The 26240-nt window shown below is 46.8% G+C and overlaps 1 protein-coding gene across 10 annotated transcripts in view; it reads left to right on the forward strand.

The window, feature by feature from the left end:
* The window catches only part of piezo2b (piezo-type mechanosensitive ion channel component 2b), a 77455-nt gene that overhangs the window by 40145 nt on the left and 11070 nt on the right, over nt 1-26240 (forward strand). For 3 of the 10 annotated variants that reach the window (XM_076981775.1, XM_076981778.1, XM_076981777.1), the window contains 29 exons: nt 151-327; nt 514-636; nt 1300-1503; nt 1609-1813; nt 2000-2098; nt 2278-2443; nt 4027-4270; nt 4482-4584; nt 5145-5313; nt 5619-5708; nt 6319-6449; nt 6776-6844; nt 8528-8631; nt 9461-9559; nt 10376-10496; nt 10803-10868; nt 12755-12921; nt 13353-13546; nt 16351-16518; nt 16830-17819; nt 20340-20598; nt 21352-21534; nt 21670-21952; nt 22472-22604; nt 22719-22866; nt 23131-23342; nt 23598-23756; nt 24879-25026; nt 25575-25763. In XM_076981775.1, coding sequence (XP_076837890.1) covers nt 151-327; nt 514-636; nt 1300-1503; nt 1609-1813; nt 2000-2098; nt 2278-2443; nt 4027-4270; nt 4482-4584; nt 5145-5313; nt 5619-5708; nt 6319-6449; nt 6776-6844; nt 8528-8631; nt 9461-9559; nt 10376-10496; nt 10803-10868; nt 12755-12921; nt 13353-13546; nt 16351-16518; nt 16830-17819; nt 20340-20598; nt 21352-21534; nt 21670-21952; nt 22472-22604; nt 22719-22866; nt 23131-23342; nt 23598-23756; nt 24879-25026; nt 25575-25763 — 5403 coding nt within the window. The remainder of the gene's footprint in view (nt 1-150; nt 328-513; nt 637-1299; nt 1504-1608; nt 1814-1999; nt 2099-2277; nt 2444-4026; nt 4271-4481; nt 4585-5144; nt 5314-5618; nt 5709-6318; nt 6450-6775; nt 6845-8527; nt 8632-9460; nt 9560-10375; nt 10497-10802; nt 10869-12754; nt 12922-13352; nt 13547-16350; nt 16519-16829; nt 17820-20339; nt 20599-21351; nt 21535-21669; nt 21953-22471; nt 22605-22718; nt 22867-23130; nt 23343-23597; nt 23757-24878; nt 25027-25574; nt 25764-26240) is intronic. The other 7 variants (XM_076981776.1, XM_076981784.1, XM_076981781.1 and 4 more) reach the window with 4 other exon arrangements.

Here is a 26240-nt window from a genome sequence, read left to right on the forward strand (position 1 = left end):
GATCTCCTAACACTGACTGCATCTGAACTGAATTATGTTGTAAGTTCTGCCCCACGCGGTTTTAGTCCGCGTGTACGACACGGTCTACCTGCTCCGGTTGGAGTGAAACAGAAGGACAGGCAGGCGTGTGATTGGTGGGTGTCTGTGCAGGTCTCGCTGCTGAACTCGGTGTTCCTGGCGGCGTGGGCCTTCGCTCTGCCCTACAGCCAGTTCCGCCCGCTCGCCTCCAGCGTCTGCACCGTGTGGACCTGCGTCGTCATCATCTGCAAGATGTTGTACCAGCTCGAGACCATCAAGCCAGAGACCTACTCCAGCAACTGCTCCATGGTGCGAACTGGGCAGAGCGGATTCATGCACGCCCCTGAGCCTGAGCTCCGCCCCCGACCCCGCCCCTGTCCCCGTCCCCGCCTCCCCATGCTTCTGCACTGGTTATTAAAATATCAGCCAATAGCATAATTATCTGTGTCTTCGTCTGTATTCTGGATTATGGATGTACCCGCGTCTTCCCATCAGCCCACAAACATCTCCGTTGATGATAAGAAGTACATGGCGAGTTCTCTACTGTACCTGGAGCCCGTGGATCCTGCCAATTGGGTTGGTCTGGAGAAGTTCAGCTCTCTCCTGCCAAACCTGAGGGTGAGCAGGAACCTGAACTCCAAAGGGTGTAGATCAGGAGCACGGGAAGGGTTTGTGGAGAGGGTTTGACGTGAGACACGCTAACATTATTCAATCGTGCGTGCGGAGCTTATTACACCAAACCGCACAAGAACCTAAAAAGACAAACGTCTCAACGCAATAGTTCTCCACCAAACAATCGGTTATTTTGGTAAACTTTCTTTAGCTTTGGTTTATGTAGATGTAGTCATCTTATCGGAAAGAAACCTTTTGACATAATAATAATAATAATAATAATAATAATAATAATAATAATAATAATAATAATCTTTATTTGTATAGCATCTTTCATACATACATGCAACTCAAAGTGCTTTACAGTATAAATAAAAGAAACATAAAAAGGAGAAGACAAAAAGGAAATGTTAGAAGAAATTAAAGTAAAATAACATAAAATGTAAAAAAGTAAAGTAAACAATATAATAAAAAAGTAAAGTAAAAAAACTAATGTAAATATAAGAAGATAACAATAAAATATTAAAATTAAAGATAAAAAGAAATAAATAAATAAAGTGACAAATTATATTTATTTATATATAAATAAATAAATAAAGTGACAAATTATAAAATAATAGACTAGAGATATGACCTTTTGACCTTTGACCTTGCAATCCTTTCCTCCAGAACAACTTGCTGATGTTGGCCATCCTGGCGTTTGAGGTCACCGTCTACAGACACCAGGAGTTTTTCCGTCGTCGCAACAAGCTCTCCCCTCCCCCGTCCCGGACAATCTTCCACGATATAACTCGCCAGCACCTGGACAACGGCATCATCAACTGTGCCAAATATTTCATCAACTACTCCTTCTACAAGTTTGGGGTGGAGGTGGTGAAGCCCTTAACCACTCGGTCACATTGGTTCAGTGGAAAAGCAGGATCAATATATTCCTGTGTGTGTGTATGTTTGTTGTCATAGCTTTGTTTCCTGGCTCAGGTGTCCTTCCTGTTGGCGGTGAACGTCATTGGTCAGCGGATGGACTTCTACTCCATGCTACACGCCTTTGCGTTAATCTGCGTCATGTACCGTCGCAGGAGGAAGGCCGTCGCCGAGATCTGGCCCAAATACTGCTGTTTCCTGGCCTGCATGCTCACCTTCCAGTACTTTGTGTGTATCGGCATCCCGCCCGCCGCCTGCACAGGTGAGCACATAGTCCGGCCTCTGTTGGGCGTCCCGGAAAAGTCCCAAAATGCTCCTGGAAAGTCTCAGAGAAAGACTCCAGTTTGCGAATTGGAGTTTTGGCAGTTTGTGGCAGTGCTCGGGAGGAGATGTTGGTGGTGGGTGTTGGTGGTTGGTTCAGATAACCGCCCTGCTGGTGTTTCCACAGAATACCCCTGGAGATTCTCACCAACCTCACACTCAGGCGTCATCAAGTGGCTCTACCTGCCCGATTTCCGCACTGGCCCGAACCCCAAGTTTCTCATCTGTACGTCATCGTGTGGTTCGACTCTCCCTCAACACTTCCAGTTCGGAATTCTGATACTAAAATATTGTACACAAAACAGGGAGAAATTCAAAAGTATATAACACCTCTTTACACTCCTCTCTTCTCCTCCTTTCTTTCTCTCCCCATTTCCCTGGCCTGTTCTACGTCTCTTTGCCCAGATGACTTCATGCTCCTGTTGAGTGTCTCTCTCCAGAGGCAGGTGTTCGATGAGGAGAACCAGGCAGCCGTGCGGTTGTTGGCTGGAGACAACGTGGAGATCTGCAGAGACCTGGACGCAGCTTCCTTTAGCGTGCACAACCCTGTCCCCGACTTCATACACTGCAGGTGCTAACACACACACACACACACACACACACACACACACACACACACACACACACACACACGCACACACACACACACACACACACACACGCACACACACACACACACACACGCAATTGTGGGACAATTTGGGAACTGAACATTGCAGGCTTGGTGTGACATGGTGTTTGCATACTGTGTATAAACAAAGTGTGAACTACACTGGTATCACAGAGCAGCTGCCTGTGTCTACTACACATGCCCAGCTGAACTCTCTAACCAATCATCTGCTCTGTCTGTCGCCAAGTACTACCGATGTCCCGCCCACACATTCTCCACGTCCCAGAGCCTTCCACAGATCCTATTACAGGTGGAGAGTGCTGTCAATAACCCAGCATCTCTCTCTTTCTCTCTCTCTCTCTCTCTCTCTCTATCTCTCCATTCTTTCTCCTCTCTCTCTCTCTCTCTCTCTCTTCTTTCCCCCTCCCTCTCTCTCTATTCTTTCCCCTCTCTCTCTCTCTCTCTCTCTCTTCTTTCCCCTCTCTCTCTCTTTCTCTCTCTCTCTATTCTTTAGCCTAACTCAATCAGCGCCTTTTATGTGCTGAGGGGTGGTTTTCTTTTTGTGAGGTGGGCTTTAAGAGCGATGAAGAGTTAGAGAGAGAGATGGAGGGAAGAGAAAGAGAGAGGGATGTGAGGGCCAGAGAGTGAGGTAGAGAGAGAGAGAGAGAGAGCGACAAAACGGCCCTCGTCCATCTTGACCAATCAGCAGCGTGCGTCCTTATCTCGTAACATCTCAGCTTTTCATCAGGGTCCTTAACGCCGGCCCGGCGGACGTGCCCCGCCCACTCCACCTGCTGTGTTTCCACGGCGATAAGTAGCTGGTAAAGAGCCATTTTTGAAAGGATGTAGTTTAGACCCAGAGGTCTGGAGTGCACTCAGCTGATAAAGATCCATAGGCAGCAGCTCTTAGAGTCCCAGCGTCCGGCAGCTCTCCCCTTTATGTGCACGCAAGCAAAGTGTTCTGGCTATTGACCCGCCTATGAATGTAATGCTCATGTCAGCGGAGGCACTTGTGTAATGGAAAAACAGCGATGTTCAGGCCGCTCGTCAAAGAGACGTTTTTGTCACATCACGACACACAATTGTGGTTAACGGAGGGGATTTCGGCCGCTTTTTTGACTCAGCATCTGTTTTTAACCACTTCGTGTCCAGTTCGCTAAAGGAAAGGATGTACGTGATGAAAAAAGTCATCTAATTTTGGGGTAGCAACATCTGTATTGTAGGTAATGATAATATAGACACAGTAGTTTCATCCTGAGATCAAGTTGGACATGCGTGAACTGCGTAAGGCTTCACCATCAATTGTCTCATGCACCTCTAAAATGTGAACCAAGAAAAACGTGTGTTTGGAGACGTTATGCCCTCGTGACTGCATTTGATGGTGAACATTTAATGGTGAACATTTGATGGTGAACACTTGATGGTGAACACTTGATGGTGAACATTTGATGGTGAACACTTGATGGTGAACACTTGATGGTGAACATTTGTGTTGTCAACACAAAGCAAACTTGCGATGATGTTCACCTCGGGGGGTGTTTCAGGTCCTACCTCGACATGCTGAAGGTGATCATGTTCAGCTACCTGTTCTGGTTCGTCCTCACCATCATCTTCATCACGGGCACCACACGCATCAGCATCTTCTGCATGGGCTACCTGGTGGCCTGCTTCTACTTCCTGCTCTTTGGTGGAGAGCTGCTCCTCAAGCCCATCAAGAAGATCCTGCACTACTGGGACTTCCTCATCGCCTACAACGTCTTCGTCATCACCATGAAGAACGTCTTGTCTGTGAGACACCACCTCATTTTTAATCATCTCCTTCCAAAGCTTTAGCTGTGTGGAACCTTTGTGTAATGTGAATGTAACCAAAGATGTGACGTTCACCAGTGGTTGGGGAACAGGCACGTGTATGTTAGCGGTTTGTTTTGACTGTTTACACTGTTGAAGATGATGGAAACTATGGTGAATTTTGAATGTCGCCATGGCTACTTTCACCTAGATACTGGCGTGTGGTTACATCAAACAACTGCAACCCAATCACTGTTGGCTGATCCAGTTGCTAAGCTTGTCCTGCACCATCAAAGGATACGAAATCCCACAAGGTACCAGCACCAGAACCACACCTGGACCCTGGGCCACACCTGGACCCTTCACTCGAAAAACTGTAATCCATTGTACCTGACACACTGCTTGTATGGAATACCATAGAATTCGATAAAATAGAACAACACATATTTTTGTGTATTATGTTACTGCGCCCAAATGTTCGGGATATGCTAGATAATTATCATAATAATAATAGCAAATCATATTATCATCATATGCTAGACAATCATGCTTGGTGAATTACTGTGATTACTACCTGATTCTGTGTAGTTGGCATAACAGATGTTTGCAACTGGCCAGCAGAGGGAGAGGGAAACTAGGCTAGACTAGTCGATCGCACCTACATATAGAACAGACCAGGGTACTAGGCTAGACTAATCAATCCCTTCCACATGTAGAACAGGGCAAATACCTGTCAAAATGCATCAATGAAGTTCAAAGTGTAGATAGCAGATCAGTGTCTCTGATATGATCCCCAATTGTCTGAACAGTGTGTGTGTGTGTGTGTGTGTGTGTGTGTGTGTGTGTGTGTGTGTGTGTGTGTGTTAAACTAAAGACTCTAAAGACACTACAGAGCAGGACTGCCAGCTCCCACAGGATGAGGCCGGGATCATTTGGGACAGTATCTGTTTCAGCTTCCTCCTCCTACAGAGACGAGTCTTCATGAGCTACTACTTCCTCCATGTGGTGGCCGACATCCGTGCAGGACAGATATTAGCCTCTAGGTGAGCTGGATCACAGGCTAACAACACCACACACACCCTGGCAAACACACACACACACACACACACACACACACACACACACACACACACACACACACGTCAACACACTCATACACACATTATCTCTGTCTCTTTCTCTTACACACATACACACATCACACACACAAATCCAAACTGATTCTTTTGCATTGCTCAGTCCTCTATGAGTTCTACACACTTTAAGCTTTTTCCTTCCTTTACTCTGCTGATACCTGAACATGGCTGAATGATTCTGTAATCGGCTGCTCCTGTCTTCACACCCTCAGAGGGGCGGAGCTGTTCCAGGCCTCCATAGTGAAGGCAGTGAGGGCTCGAATAGAGGAGGAGAACAAGTCTATGGAGCAACTCAAGAGACAGTGAGAGTACCACACACACACACACACACACACACACACACACACACACACATTAACAGACACATAAACACACACATTAACACACACACACACACACACATATATACACACACATTAACACACACATTAACACACACACACACATTAACACACACACACACACACACATTAACATACACACACACACACACACATACACACACACACACACACATTAACAGGCACATAAACACACACATTAACACACACACACATATACACACACATTAACACACACACTCACACACACACACATTAACACACACACTCACTACAGTGCAGACATCACTGTCTCGAATCACATCATACAAATGTTCAATTGTGGCACTAGAGGTGTGTGTGTGTGTGTGTGTGTGTGTGTGTGTGTGTGTGTGTGTGTGTGTGTGTGTGTGTGTGTGTGTTTGGTGTGTGTGTGTGTGTGTGTGTGTGTGTGTGTGTGTGTGTGTGTGTGTGTTTGGTGTGTGTGTGTGTATATGTGTGTGTGCGTATGTGTGTGTGTGTGTGTGTGTGTGTGTGTGTGTGTGTGTGTGTGTGTGTGTGTGTGTGTGTGTGTGTGACTCCGTTAAACTAGGATGGAGAGCATTAAAATTCGGCAGCAGAAGTTTAAGAGAGGGAAAGAGAAGATGTTGAGTTTGACGCAGGAGTCTGTGGACGGCCAGAACCAGGCCCCGCCCACCGGCGAAGACGAAGACGATGACGACGGTATGACAAAGGCTGTCAAATTAAAGGAGAATTAGTTTGGATTGGTGTATGTTATGGTCTCGGAAACCCAGCGGGTTTATGCCATTGAGAGTGGATACTGTAGTAAAGCAAAATTCATTGTGTATTCACTGGCTATGTTTTCTTGGGAAGGATTGACCTGCTGTGCTAAACTCTGTGCTGTAACTATAAACATGACGTTAAAATTCATGACAACAGCGTGTCGAGACGCAAGCCTAATAGACGAATCGTACTAGTTGCATGTGTGCTTAATGGCTTTGATTTCTCACTGCGTTTTCATTAATGATCTTGCCACCATTTCATTGTAGGAGCAGAGACAGAAAAAACCAAAGGGCATAAAAAGCACTGGTGGAGACCTTGGGTTGATCATGCTTCCAGTAGGTTCACCAGCACCGTTCCTCCTGCTCACTGAGCGCCCCTCGTGTCCTTGACCAGAACTCTGAGGATTCCCACACTGCACCAGGGCTCGGCGGGACCCACCAATCAGCAAGCCCGTACCGCTCCGCCCTGACGCCTCTCTCGCATCTATTTAAGGCCATTGCTGAGATATGCAGCATCTGTGTTCCTACTGCACAGAGCCCATTTGTAATTGAGGAACAAGTTATAGAAGGGTGATGATGACCCTATGAAATATCGGTGATCACCACTGAGATGATTAGCACCTTAAATAGATATGTAGTGTGTTGCGACTGAGGGCAGAGAAGGTGTTCAGGACTGGGTGGTACTGGGTTTTGCTCAGGCAGTGACATCACACATACACAAAAATGACAAAACTAATCAGGTCCCCAGAGCCCAAAGTTGAGAATCGCTCTGCTATGGTTCAGACGTCAATACTAACGATGAAAGAGAGAGAGTCTGGTCTCAACCCTCCCCCACCCCCCACCCCCAAACCCCTCCCCCCCTCCACGTCCGGTGGCTAGGAACTTTCTCTTTCACAGAGACACCTGCAGAGTGACACGACGACTAACTGACACGTTAAGATTGAAGGCTTCCTTTCACGCGAATACTGAATACTTTTCCTGTTTTTAGATTTGACCTTATCTTTCGACTACCAGGGTAGATCAACCAAAAATGCTAAATGCTATTAGTCGACAAAGCTAGCATTGCCAGACACGAGGCTGCTAGCTTTAAGGCATGCCGAGCAAAATTAGCATCTTGGTTAGATTTATCCATTTAACGTGAAAAGTTGTGCAAATCAGTCCAGCTGAATGGAACTGACTTCAATGCTTAACGTCAACGTTTTCTAAAACATCCAGTCCTCGTCCCACTCTGCGGTGTCCCGTTTGTGGCGTATCGTGCCGGACGTTGTTCCTGTCCCCTCGTCCATAGAAACAGACCGCGTTTCTATGTGTCCATTGTGTTTTGGTGTAAGCTTGTTCCATTCCACTAGCCCCGCCCCCACCCCCACCCCCAACCCCGCCCCCTCCACTATGGCTCTTCTGTTCAAGGACACGAGGCAGTTTCCCTGCTCCAATACCTGTCCTGCACTGAAACCCCGAGGAAACAGAGACAAAGAAAATCTGTCTGTGCTCAAACTCATATTCCACCCTGCTTGATACCCTGTAGTGACAGGATTAGTGTCAGCTGCTTTCACAATGTCTAGGAGAGGACAGATTTCATACATTATTAGATTTTTTTAAGAGAACAACTAATATGTGCGTCTTATGGACCTGTTGAACCTTAAACGTTTCTTCTCCATTATCGGGACATTTGCATACCATCTTTAAGCCACGGTTTCAGACGTTGCTTTCAGAACTTTACATGTGTAATGGCATTTGTGAAAATGTCCATCAAGTTCTTAGTTTTTTCTCAAAGTACAGTGGTAAGTTCAAGGTTAAATAGACATTGTTTTATTACGGTTCATCACCACTTGTGAGCTTTAAGATAAATCCTACCTAAGGCAGTCTTTTAGAGAACAATGTCAATCAAATGATTTCACCTCCATAGACCACTGAAAGGAATTCCTTCATGATAAAGCCGCCCACGTTCTTTGCTTTCCTGCACTGCTGATTGGATCACAGCTTTAGAGTGAGTGTTTATTCCCGCCTTTCCTCTCTCAGTGGTGAGGAGTGGAGATTACTACTTGTTTGAGACTGACAGTGAAGACGAGGAAGAGGAGGATGACAAAAAAGAGGAGGAACCTCCCAAGAAATCAGCCTTTCAGGTGAGCACACGTATGAACGGACACACACTCAAATGTGGGCGGAACCACCTCAAACATGAGATGACACACTCAAATGTGAGAGTACACACTCGAACGTGACCAGACACACTCGAACATGAGCAGACAAACTCGAACGTGACCAGACACACTCAGACGTGAGCGGAAACACTCGAATGTGAGCGGACACACTCAAACGTGAGCAAACACACTTGAATGTGTCTTGAATGGTCACTCTCAAATGCAATGTCAGCACTGTCTGAAGGATGATGACACCTCTAAGGACAGTAGAACATTACTGTAGATGTTTCTTCCACATCAGAACACCATTTCTCCATTTACAGACCAAAAACCTTTATTCTGTAATCTGTCACTGTTAATCTGTTCATTTATAGCTTGGCTTTCTTCTCCAGGCCCCGAGACCTGGAGAAATCGTGCTTATCAAACATTGAACATTATTTTAGCTCTCACTCCAGTTCTTGCTCTTGAAAGTCCACAATGAGTTTGTTCTTTTTAAACAACGACATAAAGTCCTCTGTTTACAGTGCTGTCCTCTGTTTACAGTGCTGTGAAGTGTTTTCCCCAGTGTCCCATATTGAGCTATAACACTGTGTTATGTGTATATATAATTTTTTTGTCATACTCCTATCATCTGAAGGAATAGTTTAGCCCAGCAGTGCTCACTTAACTAGCTGCTAAAACTGCAGAAGTCTGAGGCTGGTGGCTCAGTTAGCGCACACAGTTGAGAGCCACTCAGCAGGACAACGGTCCCCTCAGACTCGTCCCTGCGGTGATGTCTCTAACCCTGGTTGGCTCTGTCCCTCTCTTGCAGCGAGCCATTGGAAAGTTTGCCTCCGCTGTCCTGGCGCTGCCCAGGTCTATCATAAAACTGCCCAAAACTATCCTGCAGTATCTTATCAGGGCTGCTAAGGTATCCTGTCACCGGAGCCATGCTCCCTCCATCACCGGAGCCATGCTACCCCGCCCACAGATGTTTGCTTTTTGTGGTGTTTTTGCTTGGCAGTGCCTTTGCTTTTTCGCTCCGTGGTGCCGAGTTTGTTGCGGGGGGTCCTTAAACAGAGCTGAAATACTGACCCAGAAGAGGCAGCACGGACTGAAAATGCTTTGGCAAAATACAGTGTGTGTGTGTGTGTGTGTGTGTGTTGTGTTTGTTCATGTGTGGTTGGTTTGTGTAGGGTGGCATCATCGTGACTGGACCGCATGACTGTTATGACTCCTGTGGGATCATGTGTTAGGGTGGTGTGTGATGTCCTCAAGTGTGTGTGTGTGTGTGTGTGTGTGTGTGTGTGGTTTGCCCCACTGTGTGTTAGTAATCACCTGTCTCAACAACTTCTCTCACCGTGTGTCTTTCTCAGGCACTTCTAAAAGTACAGAAGTGATTTCTACATCAGTGGGGCAAAGCAAACTGCAGTCCTGCCATTCTCCATCTGTGTGTGTGTGTATGTGTGTGTGTGTGTGTGTGTGTGTGTATGTGTGTGTGTGTGTGTGTGTAGCCTGGATTCAACCAACTAAACATTACCAAAGTTATAGAAAATAACACTGTCAGAGAGAACTCATAATCTCTGCATAAATCTTGTTGTCACGATGTGGAACGTCCACAAAAAAAAATGGTTATTTGACTTCAGGCTGGGGTTTGGTGAGCTCTGCCGTGATTGGTGCGCTGGCTGCAGGGGGCATGTTTGATTGGCTAAAGCTGTTTTGCTGCTTTGATGGTGTTCCTCCACAGTTTGTGTACCATGCCTGGGTCACCGACTCCAAAACAGCGCTGAAGGAGCGGAGCAAGGAGCACCGGCGTTTCTGGAGACGTTACGGCAGAGGACACAAACGCCGCAGAGATAAGAAGGAAGGTGATGAACAGACGCTGTCACACACTTTACACTGTTACACACACACACACATACACACAAATACACACTCACACGTACACACAAATACACACACACAAATACACACACACATACACACAAATACACACACACACACACACACACACAAATACACACACACACATACACACAAATACACACACACACACACACACACACACAGTGCACACTTGGCCTCTCCTGCTTTATCTGCTTCAGTAAAGAGTATGAGAACTGTGTGTATGTGTGTGTGTGTGTGTGTGTGTGTGTGTGTGTGTGTGTGTGCAGGTTATGTGGCAATTGAAGTTGGTGATGATGAACAGCAGAGCTCAGAGGAGAAGAAGGACGGTCCAGGTACACACACATACACACACACACACACACACACACATACACACACACACACGTCCTGCTAATATTAATAGTGGAAAGTGGTGAGCTACTCTAGTCATATTAATGAAGCACACATGTAACATTATCTAAAAAAAGTTTTTCCTATTTCACTCACATATGTGTCCAGCTGTGACTGAAAGGCATTTAACATCTTTTGTAATTACAGTTTTTGACGACTGCTAACGTGCATTTCCCAATACTTGTGATACATTGTCAAAACTCTAAACACAGCAACACATTGACCTCACACAAATAGCCAAATAGTTAATATCGTGTTCAAAAGCGCATTTTCCTAACTAAATAACAACTCTGCATTTCACAATGCAAACAACTTTGTTAAAACACAGCAAACCTGGTTCAGTATCCAATCATTATTACAAACACTAGCACATATTCTCTTTTTGAGATGAACAGTCAATCACTGCACAACCACTGTAAAAAAACTAACATTTGATGGCAATACAGAAACAGTATTACATGTAATATTTTACCCTCTCCCAGCAAACAACAGACATTTTACAGTAACATCTGTTTTTTTCTTAGTCAGTTCATTTTTACTGTAATCCGCTTCATTTGGACTTTTTTTTCAAATGTGTGCATTTTTGGCAACATACTGTCTACACAATGAGTGATATTTACTGTTAGGTACTATATGGAATGTAGATTAGACAAAAAAGGAGTAACAGTTTTGCAGTAAAGGGTATATTTTACTGTATTAGGGACATTACTGTAAATTGTGGCCTAACCCAAAAAATAATTATCGTAATTGTAAACATAATTAGCCATGGTCCCATATGTGCAAAAAATACACATATACAAAAAAAGCCACACAAGGGGGAAAAACACAATACAAAACTAAACAGTCTTGTTACGTGTAATCTAAGTGGTCTTCAGCAGTTGGCCACATGTTTTCATCCACATCACATCAGATGTTGGCCCTTGCCATGCACCTAGGATAGAAAAGCTTGATATGCCTTATTCACCCCTGGCAGTCTTCAGCTGAAATGTCTCTGCAGCCGGGATCCATTGCATCCAGGTTGGACATTTGGAGCCGATGATCATACACCTTCAACCTCCAGACTGAAAAAAGTTCCTTAGTGGGGTTGAGGAAAGGCGAGTAGGGCGGGAGGAAAAGGGACATCACTCTTGGATGGTCTATAAACCAGTCTGTGATGACATGAGAATGACAGAATGCTACATCGTCCCATCACAAATGTCCTCATGTTTCCTCCCACCTGTTCCCTTTCTGCTTCTGGAACCAGTTGTTGGTAGAGTTCATTCAAAAACGAAAGAAGGAGGTCACTGTTATAGGGACCAATCTGGCATTTGTGAAGGACCAAACCAGCACTTGAGATTGCAGGACAAATTGTTATATTTGCTCCTCTCTGACCCAGTACATTACTGTACTTCATTTTATTTGATTGATCTATATGTGCAAAAAATGTGTACAACAGTAATAACTTTTTGCAGAACTTGGCATTTTATACAATATTTAAGGTTTTGAACCTTAGGTTTTCATTTTTGGCATGCTGTGTACAAGCAATTGTAAATAAGACGAAAACGATCCAGAATTTTGTTATTGGATAACCTTGTGTGTATAGAAAATTTAAGCATTATAAAAACATGTAAAATGACTGCATTTTGTGCCATAACAACATGAATTGAACTAATAGTATAGCCACTGAAAACTGATGTTGTGTTCACTGTGTTTGGAGTTTTGAAAATGTGACTACAGATTGGACAAACGCACGTTAGCAGTCGTCAAAAACTGTAAGAAAGCTGAAAACGTTTGTTTCTTGGTTGTGGCCCAACCTGCAGAAATGCACCTGTGTGTCTTTATATTGCAGACAACATCATTAAGAGGGTGTTCAACATCATCAGGTTCACGTGGGTGCTGTTCCTGACCACGGTGGAGAGTGTGACCGTCTGGATCAACTCCATCTGCAGGGAGTATATCGATATCTCCACCGTCCTGCGCATAGAACGCTGTATGCTCACCAGAGAGGTCAAGAAGGTGTGTGACACACACACACACATACACACACGCACGCACACACACACACACACGCACGCTTGTGCTTCACTAATCTGTTGTTGACATTAGTATCAAACTAGGGTTAGGGGTTAGGGTTAGGATTTAGACTTCATCTTGTGTCAGGGTTAAAAAACGTTTTAGTGCACTGGCTTACTGACTGGTTGTTGGTAGGGGTTAGGGTTAGGGTTACGGTTAGAGTTAGGGGTTAGATTTAGGGTTAGGGGTTAGAGTTTCTAGGAGTGTGATACATGTGTTAAACTTAACACATGTGTTAAACTTAACACATGTGGTAAGAAGTTGTTGGATAAAGAATTATTCTACCTTTAAATTATATAAACTGTTTACCACTACATATAAGTCTAAGGGTGATATTGGGAGGAGTGGCTGACCCCCACACTCTCACTCCGCAGGGCAACGTGCCTTCACGTGAGACCATCCACGTGTACTACCAGAAGCAGCTGCGTCTGAACGCCTCCCGGGAGTCCGGCCTGGACCGCATCAGTGAGGAAGACTCCAGCTCTGGCTCCCTCAGACGAAGGCGCAGACGCAGGGTGTGCACTATGGACAGCCAGGACTCGGTGGTGTCCAGAGAGAGCATGTCCAGGTGTGTGGGACGCCAGCACTCCACAGCACTCTCGTCTCACTCCTGTCAGCACATTTCTGCAAAATGTTTGCGTACGAACGCAACTTCAAACGCAAAACATTTCCGCACAAATCTGCAAGTTGGTTTCAGTGTGCTGTGACCAGAATAGAAGTTAATACTTTAATACTTTGGTCAGGCACTGTTTAAATGTCGTCGTCATCATCATCATCATCATCATCATCAGTTAGTCTTTTTACATGTAATATTCTGTGAATTCTTGTGCTCAAGTCCTTCACTTTGTCCTTTTACATGTGGCACTTCCAGTGATGGCTTAGTTACCTTGAAAAAGTAATCCGATTACTGATTACTCCTTTAAAAAGATTACAAGTTACTTTTGTGGTTACATTCAGCAGCAAAATTAGTTTTTCCAATACTCACTTTATTGGAAGTGCATTTTAACAGTAACAATGTATCCCCTGACATTTAAATAATATATCTCCTGACATTACGTTTGTGTAGCTGCGCGGTATTATTTGTAAATATATTTGTAAATGTAATACAAGCGAACTATTCAGTCAGAAAGCTATTTGTTGTGCAACGAAATACCATTACAATTTCAAGCATTTTAAAGTAGGCTACGTTAGCCTAAATTCCAGCACTTTTCAAACCTGGAACACAAAGCAACATAAAAATTTGTCAGGTAAACGTTCCCCTGTTTATTATGGAGTCAAATTAGGGTCTTTAATGGTGACGAAAAAATAATAATATCGCAAATATAAGATTAGCATTTTGCATTTTACGTTCCTAATTTGTTTCTGCAATACTTTCCCTCTTTTGCGTTTCTTTCTTTTCTTTGCGTTTCACATTTTATGTTGCTGCTTTTTTTTTGCAATACTTTCTCCCTTTTGCGTTTCTTTCTTTTGTTTGCGCGTCACTGCTTTTCTTTGCGTCTCGCATTTTACGTTCATAATTTTTTTTTGCGCTTCTCTCTTTTCTTTGCTCCGGTTTTACCCTCTGTGTGGGGGCGGGAAAAGAGGCGTGGCCAAGAGCGAAAGGCGTGCTGTGAACAGGCATCTGGTGTTAAAGGAAGAGAGAGGTCGGGTGTGTGCGAGGTGGTGGCGCATTTCAGGGCATTGTTTTTATTCGCTCAGGTTTTCAAAAGATCATTTCAAACCGACCTCAGTAAAATGTTAATAATAATAATAATATATATTTTTTTAAACGAAGTTTTAAAAGGGCACTTTCGTTGATAAAGGGCAGAGTTGGTGGTGCTTTAGCACCTGATGTCTATGTCTGCACGCATATACCTGTGGTCCAGCTGGGCGACCGTCTGCCATGATACCAGTAACCAAATTGCTGCGCTGTGTGACGGTTCAACTGATGCCGCTGAACGTTCACAACACGCCTTTCGCTCTTGGCCACGCCTTTTTCCCCGCCCCACACAGAGGGTAAAACCGGAGCAAAGAAAAGAGAGAAGCCCAAAAAAAATTATGAACGTAAAATGCGAGACCCAAAGAAAAGCAGTGACGAGCAAACAAAAGAAAGAAACGCAAAAGGGAGAAAGTATTGCAAAAAAAAAAAAGCAGCAACATAAAATGTGAAACGCAAAGAAAAGAAAGAAACGCAAAAGAGGGAAAGTATTGCAGAAATAAATTAGGAACGTAAAATGCAAAATGCTAATCTTATATTTGCGATATTATTTTTTTTTCGTCACCATTAAAGACCCTAATTTGACTCCATAGTTTTTGAGGGGTTTCTTTACACTACCACATATCGTTATGGACAACACTGCAAAAAATGACGTGAACGCGCTCGCGCTCTCACAGGGTCGCGCGCAGCGTGCGGAGTCGAGCGCTACGGTCAGACGCAAAAGTAGAACTGAGCCAAGAAGAAAGAAAAATATATATTTTTACTAAGGAAAATAAAATAGTAACGCACAGTTATTTGGATAAGTAACTTTAATCTGATTACTGGACTGGAAATAGTAACGCGTTATATTACTCGTTACTGAAAAAAGTGGTAAGATTAGAGTTGGAAAGTGCCCAGTGACGTCAGTAACGCGTTGCTGACATCACTGGACACTTCTAAATCATCATAGCACCACCCTCTGTGACCAATATTCAGCTTATTCATCCTAACCAGTCGCTTTTGATGAGTGATCTTCATTCTGAGATATCATGCTTCTGTATATATAATCATGCCCCTGTTCCCACCTTGTGTGGTTATTTAGTGGATGTGCTAAGGCCACTCACCGTTGTACTTAAGCTGGGCGTACACTGTACGATATTTTAAATCGTGTACTCAGCTCCAGCTCAAACTGTACGACTAAATCGCAAGGTTTAAAAGTTCACAGCTCACGATTCATATACTCACACTATACGACCCGACGCTCTCATGCGATCTCACGAGGAGCGATTTGAATTTCAAACATGTTTGATATTCTTGCGACGCTGCGATTTCTGATCGGGAGTTGGTCGTGAGGTGTGAATCGCTCCTCGTTTACCTGTGTAAACTAAACGATGCACGACATGCGATTGAGCCGAAACTCGTCCCGATTGCAAAAATAGTCCCACAAGTGAATAATCGGCTGAAAATGGGCCAAAAATCGCACAGTGTACGCCCAGCTTAAGAAGAACAGGGAGTACAAATATAAATATATAGTAATATCATACTAATTAATTATAGTATTAAATATAGTACTGAATCTGGGAAACAGAGATGTGTTGTACAACATTGTTGGGCTTTATAATCAATTCTCACATTGCTAGTTCATCCATCCATTCATGTCGTTTTATTCCACCTCTCCATCTCTCCATCTTCATCAGTGCATGCACGGAGGCCACTATGCTTTTCTCACGTCAGTCCACGCTGGACGAGCTGGACGACGTGCACGTGCCCAAGACCAGCGAGCGTGCACGGCCCAAGCTGCGCAAAATGTACAGCCTGGACCTTTCCAACTCGTCCATGGACAGTGCCAGCAGCGCCATCTCCAGGTTGTTAGCGCACACTGCGTGTCTGTCGCCTTCTGCTCCCGCATGGCCTCCTGAGCTCCTGGGCCGTCTAGGGAGGCAGATAGTGTGTGATCAGATGCAGAAGTAACGTCTGGGCCTCTCCCAGAGTTGAGGAACTGATCGCTTTCTGTTCTTTACAGTTTGATAGCTCTCTTCATCATTACCCTTGACAGGATTTTGCACATGAACAAGCATTACTTTGGTTTATCAGTTATTTCTGGTGTGTGTGTGTGTGTGTGTGTGTGTGTGTGTGTGTGTGTGTGTGTGTGTGTGTGTGTGTGTTCTGCCAACAGTGAAGCCACTCAGTGCATCACTTTATTCTCACGGCAAGGCACCAATGACACAATTGAGGAGGTGGAGGAGAGTCCAGAACAGCCCGCAGGACCGCACAGAGGGGAACCCGACACAGGGGAACCAGATCCATGGGAACCAGATCCAGGGGAAATGGACACCATGGAAGTGTCCCACAGGGAACTATATACTGATGATCCGGACACAGGTGAACCATACACGGGGACTCTTGACACCAAAGAACCTCACATCAGTGGATCGGAAAATGGGGATCAGGACACTGGGGAACTGGAGATTGGAGCACCAGTGTCTGGGGGACTGGAGATTGGAGCACCAGTGTCTGGGGGACTGGAGATTGGAGCACCAGTGTCTGGGGAACTGGAGATTGGAAAACCAGTGTCTGGGGAACTGGAGATTGGAGCACCAGTGTCTGGGGAACTGGAGATTGGAGCACCAGTGTCTGGAGAACTGGAGATTGGAGCATCAGTGTCTGGGGAACTGGAGATTGGAAAACCAGTGTCTGGGGAACTGGAGATTGGAAAACCAGTGTCTGGGGAACTGGAGATTGGAGCACCAGTGTCTGGGGGACTGGATACCATCTCTCTGAGAGCCATAGAGCCTGTAGAAGAATATGACACTGAAGACCAAGTCCTTGAGCAGACTGAACAAAAGTCCAGTGGTGAGGAGGAAGAGGAGCAGACTGAGGACGAAGTCCGAGCTCTGAGCCCTGGTGGAGCGGATGACCAGTCAGAGCGGGCAGCCGGCCTGCTCTACACCCCTGACACGGACGCCCCCACCACGTCCGACGTGGAGGTGCCGCCCAGTTACAGCAAGGCGGTGAGCTTCGACAGGCTGTCCATCAGCTCGGAGGACAGCTCGGAGGACAATCGGAGGCTAATGCTGATGACGTCAGACAGCAGGTCGGATCTGGACATCTCGCTGCTGCCCTCTCAGACCACCGATCTCACTGCCAGCGAGCTCTTGCTCAACAAGTGGGTTTCCACCACACCACCTTCACCTCCAACACACCTTCACCTCCACGACATCTCCACCACACCTCCACCTTCACCTTCAACACACCTTCACCTCCATGACATCTCCACCACACCTCCACCTTCACCTTCAACACACCTTCACCTCCACCACATCTCCACCACACCTCCACCTTCACCTTCAACACACCTTCACCTCCATGACATCTCCACCACACCTCCACCTTCACCTTCAACACACCTTCACCTCCATGACAACTCCACCACACCTCCACCTTCACCTTCAACACACCTTCACCTCCACCACATCTCCACCACACCTCCACCTTCACCTTCAACACACCTTCACCTCCATGACATCTCCACCACACCTCCACCTTCACCTTCAACACACCTTCACCTCCATGACATCTCCACCACACCTCCACCTTCACCTTCAACACACCTTCACCTCCACCACATCTCCACCACACCTCCACCTTCACCTTCAACACACCTTCACCTACACCACATCTCCACCACACCTCCACCTTCACCTTCAACACACCTTCACCTCCACCACATCTCCACCACACCTCCACCTTCACCTCCAACACACCTTCACCTCCACCACATCTCCACCACACCTCCACCTTCACCTTCAACACACCTTCACCTCCACCACATCTCCACCACACCTCCACCTTCACCTTCAACACACCTTCACCTCCACCACATCTCCACCACACCTCCACCTTCACCTTCAACACACCTTCACCTCCACCACATCTCCACCACACCTCCACCTTCACCTTCAACACACCTTCACCTCCACCACATCTCCACCACACCTCCACCTTCACCTCCAGCACACCTTCACCTCCATGACATCTCCACCACACCTCCACCTTCACCTTCAACACACCTTCACCTCCACGACATCTCCACCACACCTCCACCTTCACCTCCAACACACCTTCACCTCCACCACATCTCCACCACACCTCCACCTTCACCTCCAACACACCTTCACCTCCACCACATCTCCACCACACCTCCACCTTCACCTCCACCACATCTTCACCACACCTCCACCTTCACCTTCAACACACCTTCACCTCCACATCTCCACCACACCTCCACCTTCACCTCCAACACACCTTCACCTCCACCACATCTCCACCACACCTCCACCTTCACCTTCAACACACCTTCACCTCCATGACAACTCCACCACACCTCCACCTTCACCTTCAACACACCTTCACCTCCACCACATCTCCACCACACCTCCACCTTCACCTTCAACACACCTTCACCTCCACCACATCTCCACCACACCTCCACCTTCACCTCCAACACACCTTCACCTCCATGACATCTCCACCACACCTCCACCTTCACCTTCAACACACCTTCACCTCCACCACATCTCCACCACACCTCCACCTTCACCTCCACGACATCTTCACCACACCTCCACCTTCACCTTCAACACACCTTCACCTCCACCACATCTCCACCACACCTCCACCTTCACCTTCAACACACATTCACCTCCACCACATCTCCACCACACCTCCACCTTCACCTTCAACACACCTTCACCTCCATGACAACTCCACCACACCTCCACCTTCACCTCCAACACACCTTCACCTCCACCACATCTCCACCACACCTCCACCTTCACCTTCAACACACCTTCACCTCCATGACAACTCCACCACACCTCCACCTTCACCTCCAACACACCTTCACCTCCACCACATCTCCACCACACCTCCACTTTCACCTTCAACACACCTTCACCTCCATGACATCTTCACCACACCTCCACCTTCATCTTCAACACACCTTCACCTCCACCACATCTCCACCACACCTCCACCTTCACCTTCAACACACCTTCACCTCCACCACATCTCCACCACACCTCCACCTTCACCTCCAACACACCTTCACCTCCATGACATCTCCACCACACCTCCACCTTCACCTCCAACACACCTTCACCTCCACCACATCTCCACCACACCTCCACCTTCACCTTCAACACACCTTCACCTCCATGACAACTCCACCACACCTCCACCTTCACCTCCAACACACCTTCACCTCCACCACATCTCCACCACACCTCCACCTTCACCTTCAACACACCTTCACCTCCACCACATCTCCACCACACCTCCACCTTCACCTTCAACACACCTTCACCTCCACCACATCTTCACCACACCTCCACCTTCACCTCCATCTCATGTCTATCTCCACCGTACCTCCACCTTCACCTCTACCTCACGTCCATCTTCACCACATCTCCACCTTCACCTCTACCTCACGTCCATCTCCACCATACCTCCCTCCAACTTCACCTCTACCTCACGTCCATCTCCATCATACTCCACCTTAATCTCTACCACAGCTCCACCTCCACGTTCCACACCAGACCTCTACCACAGTAGTAGACCTGTCCGCTCTCCTTCACCACACCAGATTTACATCGCGGTTTCATTTTACTCCCTCTCATTTTTCCAGAATGTTCTATGACGAGGAATTGGAGAGCTCAGAGAACTTCTACAAGGCACAGCCCCTGGGCCTGCAGCTGTGCTACGCCCTCTATAACCTGCTGGTGGCGCACTCTGAGATGGTGTGCTACCTGGTCATCATCCTGAACCACATGATCTCGGCCTCTATGGCCACGCTGGTCCTGCCCATCCTCATCTTCCTGTGGGCCATGCTGTCTGTGCCCCGACCCAGCAAACGCTTCTGGATGACCGCCATCATCTACACAGAGGCATGCGCACACATTACACACACGTTATACACGAGTTACACACACTACACACACTTTACACACACTTTACGCACACGTTACACACACTACACACACGTTACACACACTACACACACGTTACACACACGTTACACACACTACACACACTTTACACACACACGTTACACACACGCTACACACACTACACACACTTTACACACACACATTACACACACGTTACACACGCGTTACAAACATGTTACACACACGTTACACACACATTACACACGCGTTACACACACTACACACACTTTACACACATGTTACACACATGTTACTCACGCGTTACATACATGTTACACACTCCACACACACGTTACACACGCGTTACACACACTTTACACACACACGTTACACACGCGTCACACACACGTTACACACATTACACACGCGTTACACACACTTTACACACACGTTACACACACTTTACACACACGTTACACACACTTTATGCACACGTTACACACACTTTACACACACGCATTACACACATGTTACACACACTTTCTGCATTTTTCCAATAATTTTCTGATTCTAGTCTCCAGTGTCCAGAATATATCCCATATACACAGTGGCAAAAACAGCTTAGCATGACAACACTGCAGGGTCACACTGCAGGGTCACACCACAGGGCCGCACTGTAGGGGTCGCACTGTAGCGGTCGCACTGCAGGTCTGGCCTCTCCATTAAATACGGCCGATCTTCCTCTTTCAGGTCACCATCGTCATCAAATATTTCTTCCAGTTTGGCTTTTTCCCCTTCAACCACAACGTGGAGGTGAACCGCAAGAAGCCGTACCACCCGCCCAACATCATCGGCGTGGAGAAGAAGGACGGCTACGTGCACTACGACCTCGTGCAGCTGCTCGCCCTCTTCTTCCACCGCTCCATCCTCAAGGTGCTCATCTGGCTTCACGCCAGAATCTTGCTTTGGGTTTGGGCTTGTAATCTGAATTTCTTGTAATCCATGACTTATTGATGACTTATTTATTAACACAGTTTGTTTACTTGTTGTTTGTTTATCCTGCTCCAGTGCCATGGCCTGTGGGACGAGGACGACCCCAAATCAACGAAGAAAGAAGACTCCTCCTTCCACGGCGACGAGTCCGAGGACGAAGAGAGAATGAGAGAGCAGGAGAAGAAGAGGAGCTCGTCTCCGCACAGCGGGAGGACCACGGCGGGCTCCTCCTCCGGGTCACCCCAGGCGTGCGTGTATGTGCACGTGCACTCCTCCGAGCAGCGCACGTACCAGCGGCGGAAGAGCTCCAGTGGGGGTTCGCATGTCTCGCAACGATCATCACTGCGCTCCAAGAGAGGTGAGAGGTCACGGGCTTAACCCAAGGACCTAATCCAGGCACTGCGGCCTCTGATCTTTGTCAGCACTTCAACATAATGATAAACAACGAATATTCCGGACAGATTAATGTAACATAACGTAACTTAACGTGACATGACTTACCGTCACGTAACGTGACTTGACATGACGTGACATGACGTGACATGACATGACATGACGTGACGTGACGTGACGTGACGTGACATAACGTGACGTGACATAACGTGACGCAATGTAACTTTGCATACTGTAACATAACATACCGTACCATAAGGTACCGTAACGTAACGTAACATAACGTAACGTAACATAACGTAACATAACGTAACATTTTTAAAATAGCGCTGAGCAAACACACCGAAAAATGCACACAGACAACGTTAAAATCGCAGACAACTCGAGAGTTAACACTTCAGCCGGCGGCCCCGCCCTGATGGAGGTGTTGCAGGGGTGTGTGGACTGACTGTAGCGTCGCTTGTGCTGTGACTCCGCCCCCCAGGCAGCACGAGCACAAGGAATAGCATCAAACGCGAGGACAGCCAGGCAGGCACACAGAACAAGAGCCGCAGGGAACTCATCGCCGAGAAACTCCGGGAGCAGCTCATCAAGGCCAGAGTCTTCCTCATCCGGAAGTGAGTGTGTGTGTATGTGTGTGTGTGTGTGTGTGTGTGTGTGTGTGTGTGTGTGTGTGTGTGTGTGTGTGTGTGTGTGTGTGTGTGTGTTGACTTTCCTCTGTGTGTGTTCAGGGGGTTAGGGATCTACCTCCCTATCCGCCAGTTCTTCTACAACCTCATCCACCCAGAGTACAGTGCCGTGACAGACGTCTACGTCCTCATGTTCTTGGCAGACACCGTTGACTTCATCATCATCGTGTTTGGCTTCTGGGCATTTGGGGTAGTCCAGATCAGACACAACAGCATTAGCTAGATACATTATTAATATTATATACATGTATAATTGATGACTTTGCTATGTGTCACTTACACTTACTAAATGTATCTATTCCTAGAAAATTAAATAACGTATTTAACTATTAAACAGACATTTTATTTATAACTTAATTCTGTTCATTCTAGATCTGTTCATTCTAGATCTTGTTTTGTGTTGTGTTGGTTAGTCTAGTAATCTCTTCCTCCTTCTTAACACATGGCCCTTTAGAAGCACCAGGGAGGGGACATCACCTCGTCGTTGTCCGAGGACCAGGTCCCAGGGCCCTTCCTCGTCATGGTGCTGATCCAGTTCGGTACCATGGTCGTGGACCGGGCCCTGTACCTCCGCAAGACCGTCATGGGGAAAGTGATTTTCCAAGTGATCCTGGTGTTCGGGATCCATTTCTGGATGTTCTTCATTCTGCCCGGAATCACGGAAAGGTAGAACAGCCTACACACACTCTCTGTGGTTTATTACACACACACACACACACACACACACACACACACACACACACTGTACTGCTGCTCTGTCCTGTGAGGTGTGAAACCATCTCCCCTGCAGACGTGATTTGCTTTGAGCGTCTCTCTCAGCTGCTTTGAGCGGCTGCCCCGTTGTTTTAACACTTGTCCCGATGTCACGTGAAACTGTGGGATCGACGCACTTTAACCCACGAGTGTCTCCTGACCTGCCAGGCGTTTCAGCCAGAACACGGTGGCCCAACTCTGGTACTTCGTAAAGTGCGTCTACTTTGGCTTGTCGGCGTACCAGATCCGCTGTGGCTACCCCACACGCGTCCTGGGCAACTTCCTGACCAAGAGCTACAACTACATGAACCTCTTCCTGTTCCAAGGGTGAGTGAGCGTGCAGTACAGGGTCACAGGGTCACAGGGTTGTGCCTCACTGCTGGAAAAGCCCAACTGTCACTATTACTGACACAGAATGTTCTTAAAAAATAAAATGTTTATATGGGCCATCTGGATCTTGCCTTCACGTGTTTCTCAGAGCGGGCGCTGCCTACCAAGGGGAAAAAATTGAAACCAGGAGATTGAAAAGTTATTTAATGCTGGATGGTATAAACCAACATGCTCCAATTACCAGGAAGTGGTCTGGTGGATCGTTTCCATCTGAGCTTGTAAAATGATGCTCCAAAACCTCCCAGCCATTTCCAAAGGTAATGAGAGCAGTGTTGTGGGCCAGCGTTGATTTTATAGCCTCTGAAAGCATTTAGAGGAAAGGGCTTGTTTGACAAAGGTTGAAACCGAATGGAATTGAGTCATCAAGAATAGCAAAACAACTTTATAATGCTTTCTTTCAGCAAACGTATTTTCCCCGTGGAATGTTTAAAATGTGAATCAGGCTGGGCAGTGTGGAAGCACAACGCTGACAAAACTGGATTATTTAAAGCTTCCCAAGTACAGGTTCATATTCTGAATTGATTGGCAACTGTTGAAAATTTGTGATTGGACGGAGAGTGTCAATATAATTTGAGCAAACATAGAAGGTGAACTGGTCTTCAGTTTTCACTGATCCAGCTCAGTCCAAATGTCTGTTCTTCTGACACCTTTAACTACATGGCAGCTGGAAGATGGACTAGACGTCTGGGTGACTGGGTGTAGACGTCTGGGTGACTGGGTGTAGACGTCTGGGTGACTGGGTGTAGACGTCTGGGTGACTGGGTGTAGACGTCTGGGTGACTGGGTGTAGACGTCTGGGTGACTGGGTGTAGGCGTCTGAGTGACTGGGTGTAGGCGTCTGAGTGACGGGGTGTAGACGTCTGGGTGACTGGGTGTAGAAGTCTGGGTGACTGGGTGTAGACGTCTGGGTGACTGGGTGTAGAAGTCTGGGTGACTGGGTGTAGATGTCTAGGTGACTGGGTGTAGGCGTCTGGGTGACTGGGTGTAGGCGTCTGGGTGACCAGGGATGCAAACGACTGTGGTGTTAAATGAATGCTTTTGCTCCACTGTGCTATGAAGATTTCGGGTGATCCCGTTCTTGACGGAGCTGCGTGCCGTGATGGACTGGGTGTGGACGGACACCACCCTCAGCCTGTCCAGCTGGATCTGCGTGGAGGACATCTATGCCCACATCTTTGTGCTGAAGTGCTGGCGAGAGTCAGAGAAGGTAAGGAGGACCATAACGTGAGACAAGAACACACATCCCAGATGTGAGACAGGAACACACTTCCCAGATGTGAGACAGGAACACACATCCCAGATATGATACAGGAACACACATCCCAGATGTGAGACAGGAACACACATCTCAGATGTGAGACAGGAACACACATCTCAGATGTGAGACAGGAACACACATCCCAGATGTGAGACAGGAACACACATCTCAGATGTGAGACAGGAACACACATCTCAGATGTGAGACAGGAACACACATCCCAGATGTGAGACAGGAACACACATCCCAGATGTGAGACAGGAACACACATCCCAGATGTGAGACAGGAACACACATCTCAGATGTGAGACAGGAACACACATCCCAGATGCAACACGCTTCGTCTCTGTGTTAGCGCTGTGTGACACACGTATGCCAACCAGCCTGCCACTGTCAAGGTAAAGCAGCCTGTGTGTGTGTGTGTGTGTGTGTGTGTGTGTGTGTGTGTGTGTGTGTGTGTGTGTGTGTGTGTGTGTGTGTGTGTGTGTGTGTTCTAGCGTTACCCTCAGCCGCGGGGGCAGAAGAAGAAGAAGGTGGTGAAGTATGGGATGGGTGGTATGATCGTGATGCTGCTCATCTGTATCGTTTGGTTCCCGCTGCTCTTCATGTCTCTGATCAAGTCTGTGGCCGGAGTCGTCAACACACCTCTAGACGTCTCCGTCAGCCTTACGCTGGGAGGGTTCCAGGTGTGTGTGTGTGTGTGTGTGTGTGTGTGTGTGTGTGTGTGTGTGTGTGTGTGTGTGTGTGTGTGTGTGTGTGTGTGTGTGTGTGTGTGTGTGTGTTAGGGGTGCACGATATGGACTAGAATTACGATGTGCGATAACATTGTTGGATATCCCGATATCGATGTGAACCACGATAAATTAAGATAAAAATACAGAGATGTAGTGTCTCTCTGAACAGCAGCACATTAATTAGTTTTTTTTTACTGTGTAATGAATCCAGAATAATTCCAAATATTTTGCAGGTTTATTCAACAATAGATTCAATCTAGGTTTATACTTTCACGAGTGACCGTAGCGTGACTCCGCACACCTCGCGTAAACCTCCGCGAATGACGGAAGCGTTTAATCTTGCCGTGTCACATTCTTTGCAGTGTTGTCCGAAACGATATGTAGGCCTAGTAGTACAGAAAAAACACCCCTCAAATACAGGGGAATGAA

The sequence above is a fragment of the Brachyhypopomus gauderio genome, chromosome 19, assembly GCF_052324685.1.
Source record: "Brachyhypopomus gauderio isolate BG-103 chromosome 19, BGAUD_0.2, whole genome shotgun sequence".
In the NCBI taxonomy this organism is placed as follows: Eukaryota; Metazoa; Chordata; class Actinopteri; order Gymnotiformes; family Hypopomidae; genus Brachyhypopomus; species Brachyhypopomus gauderio.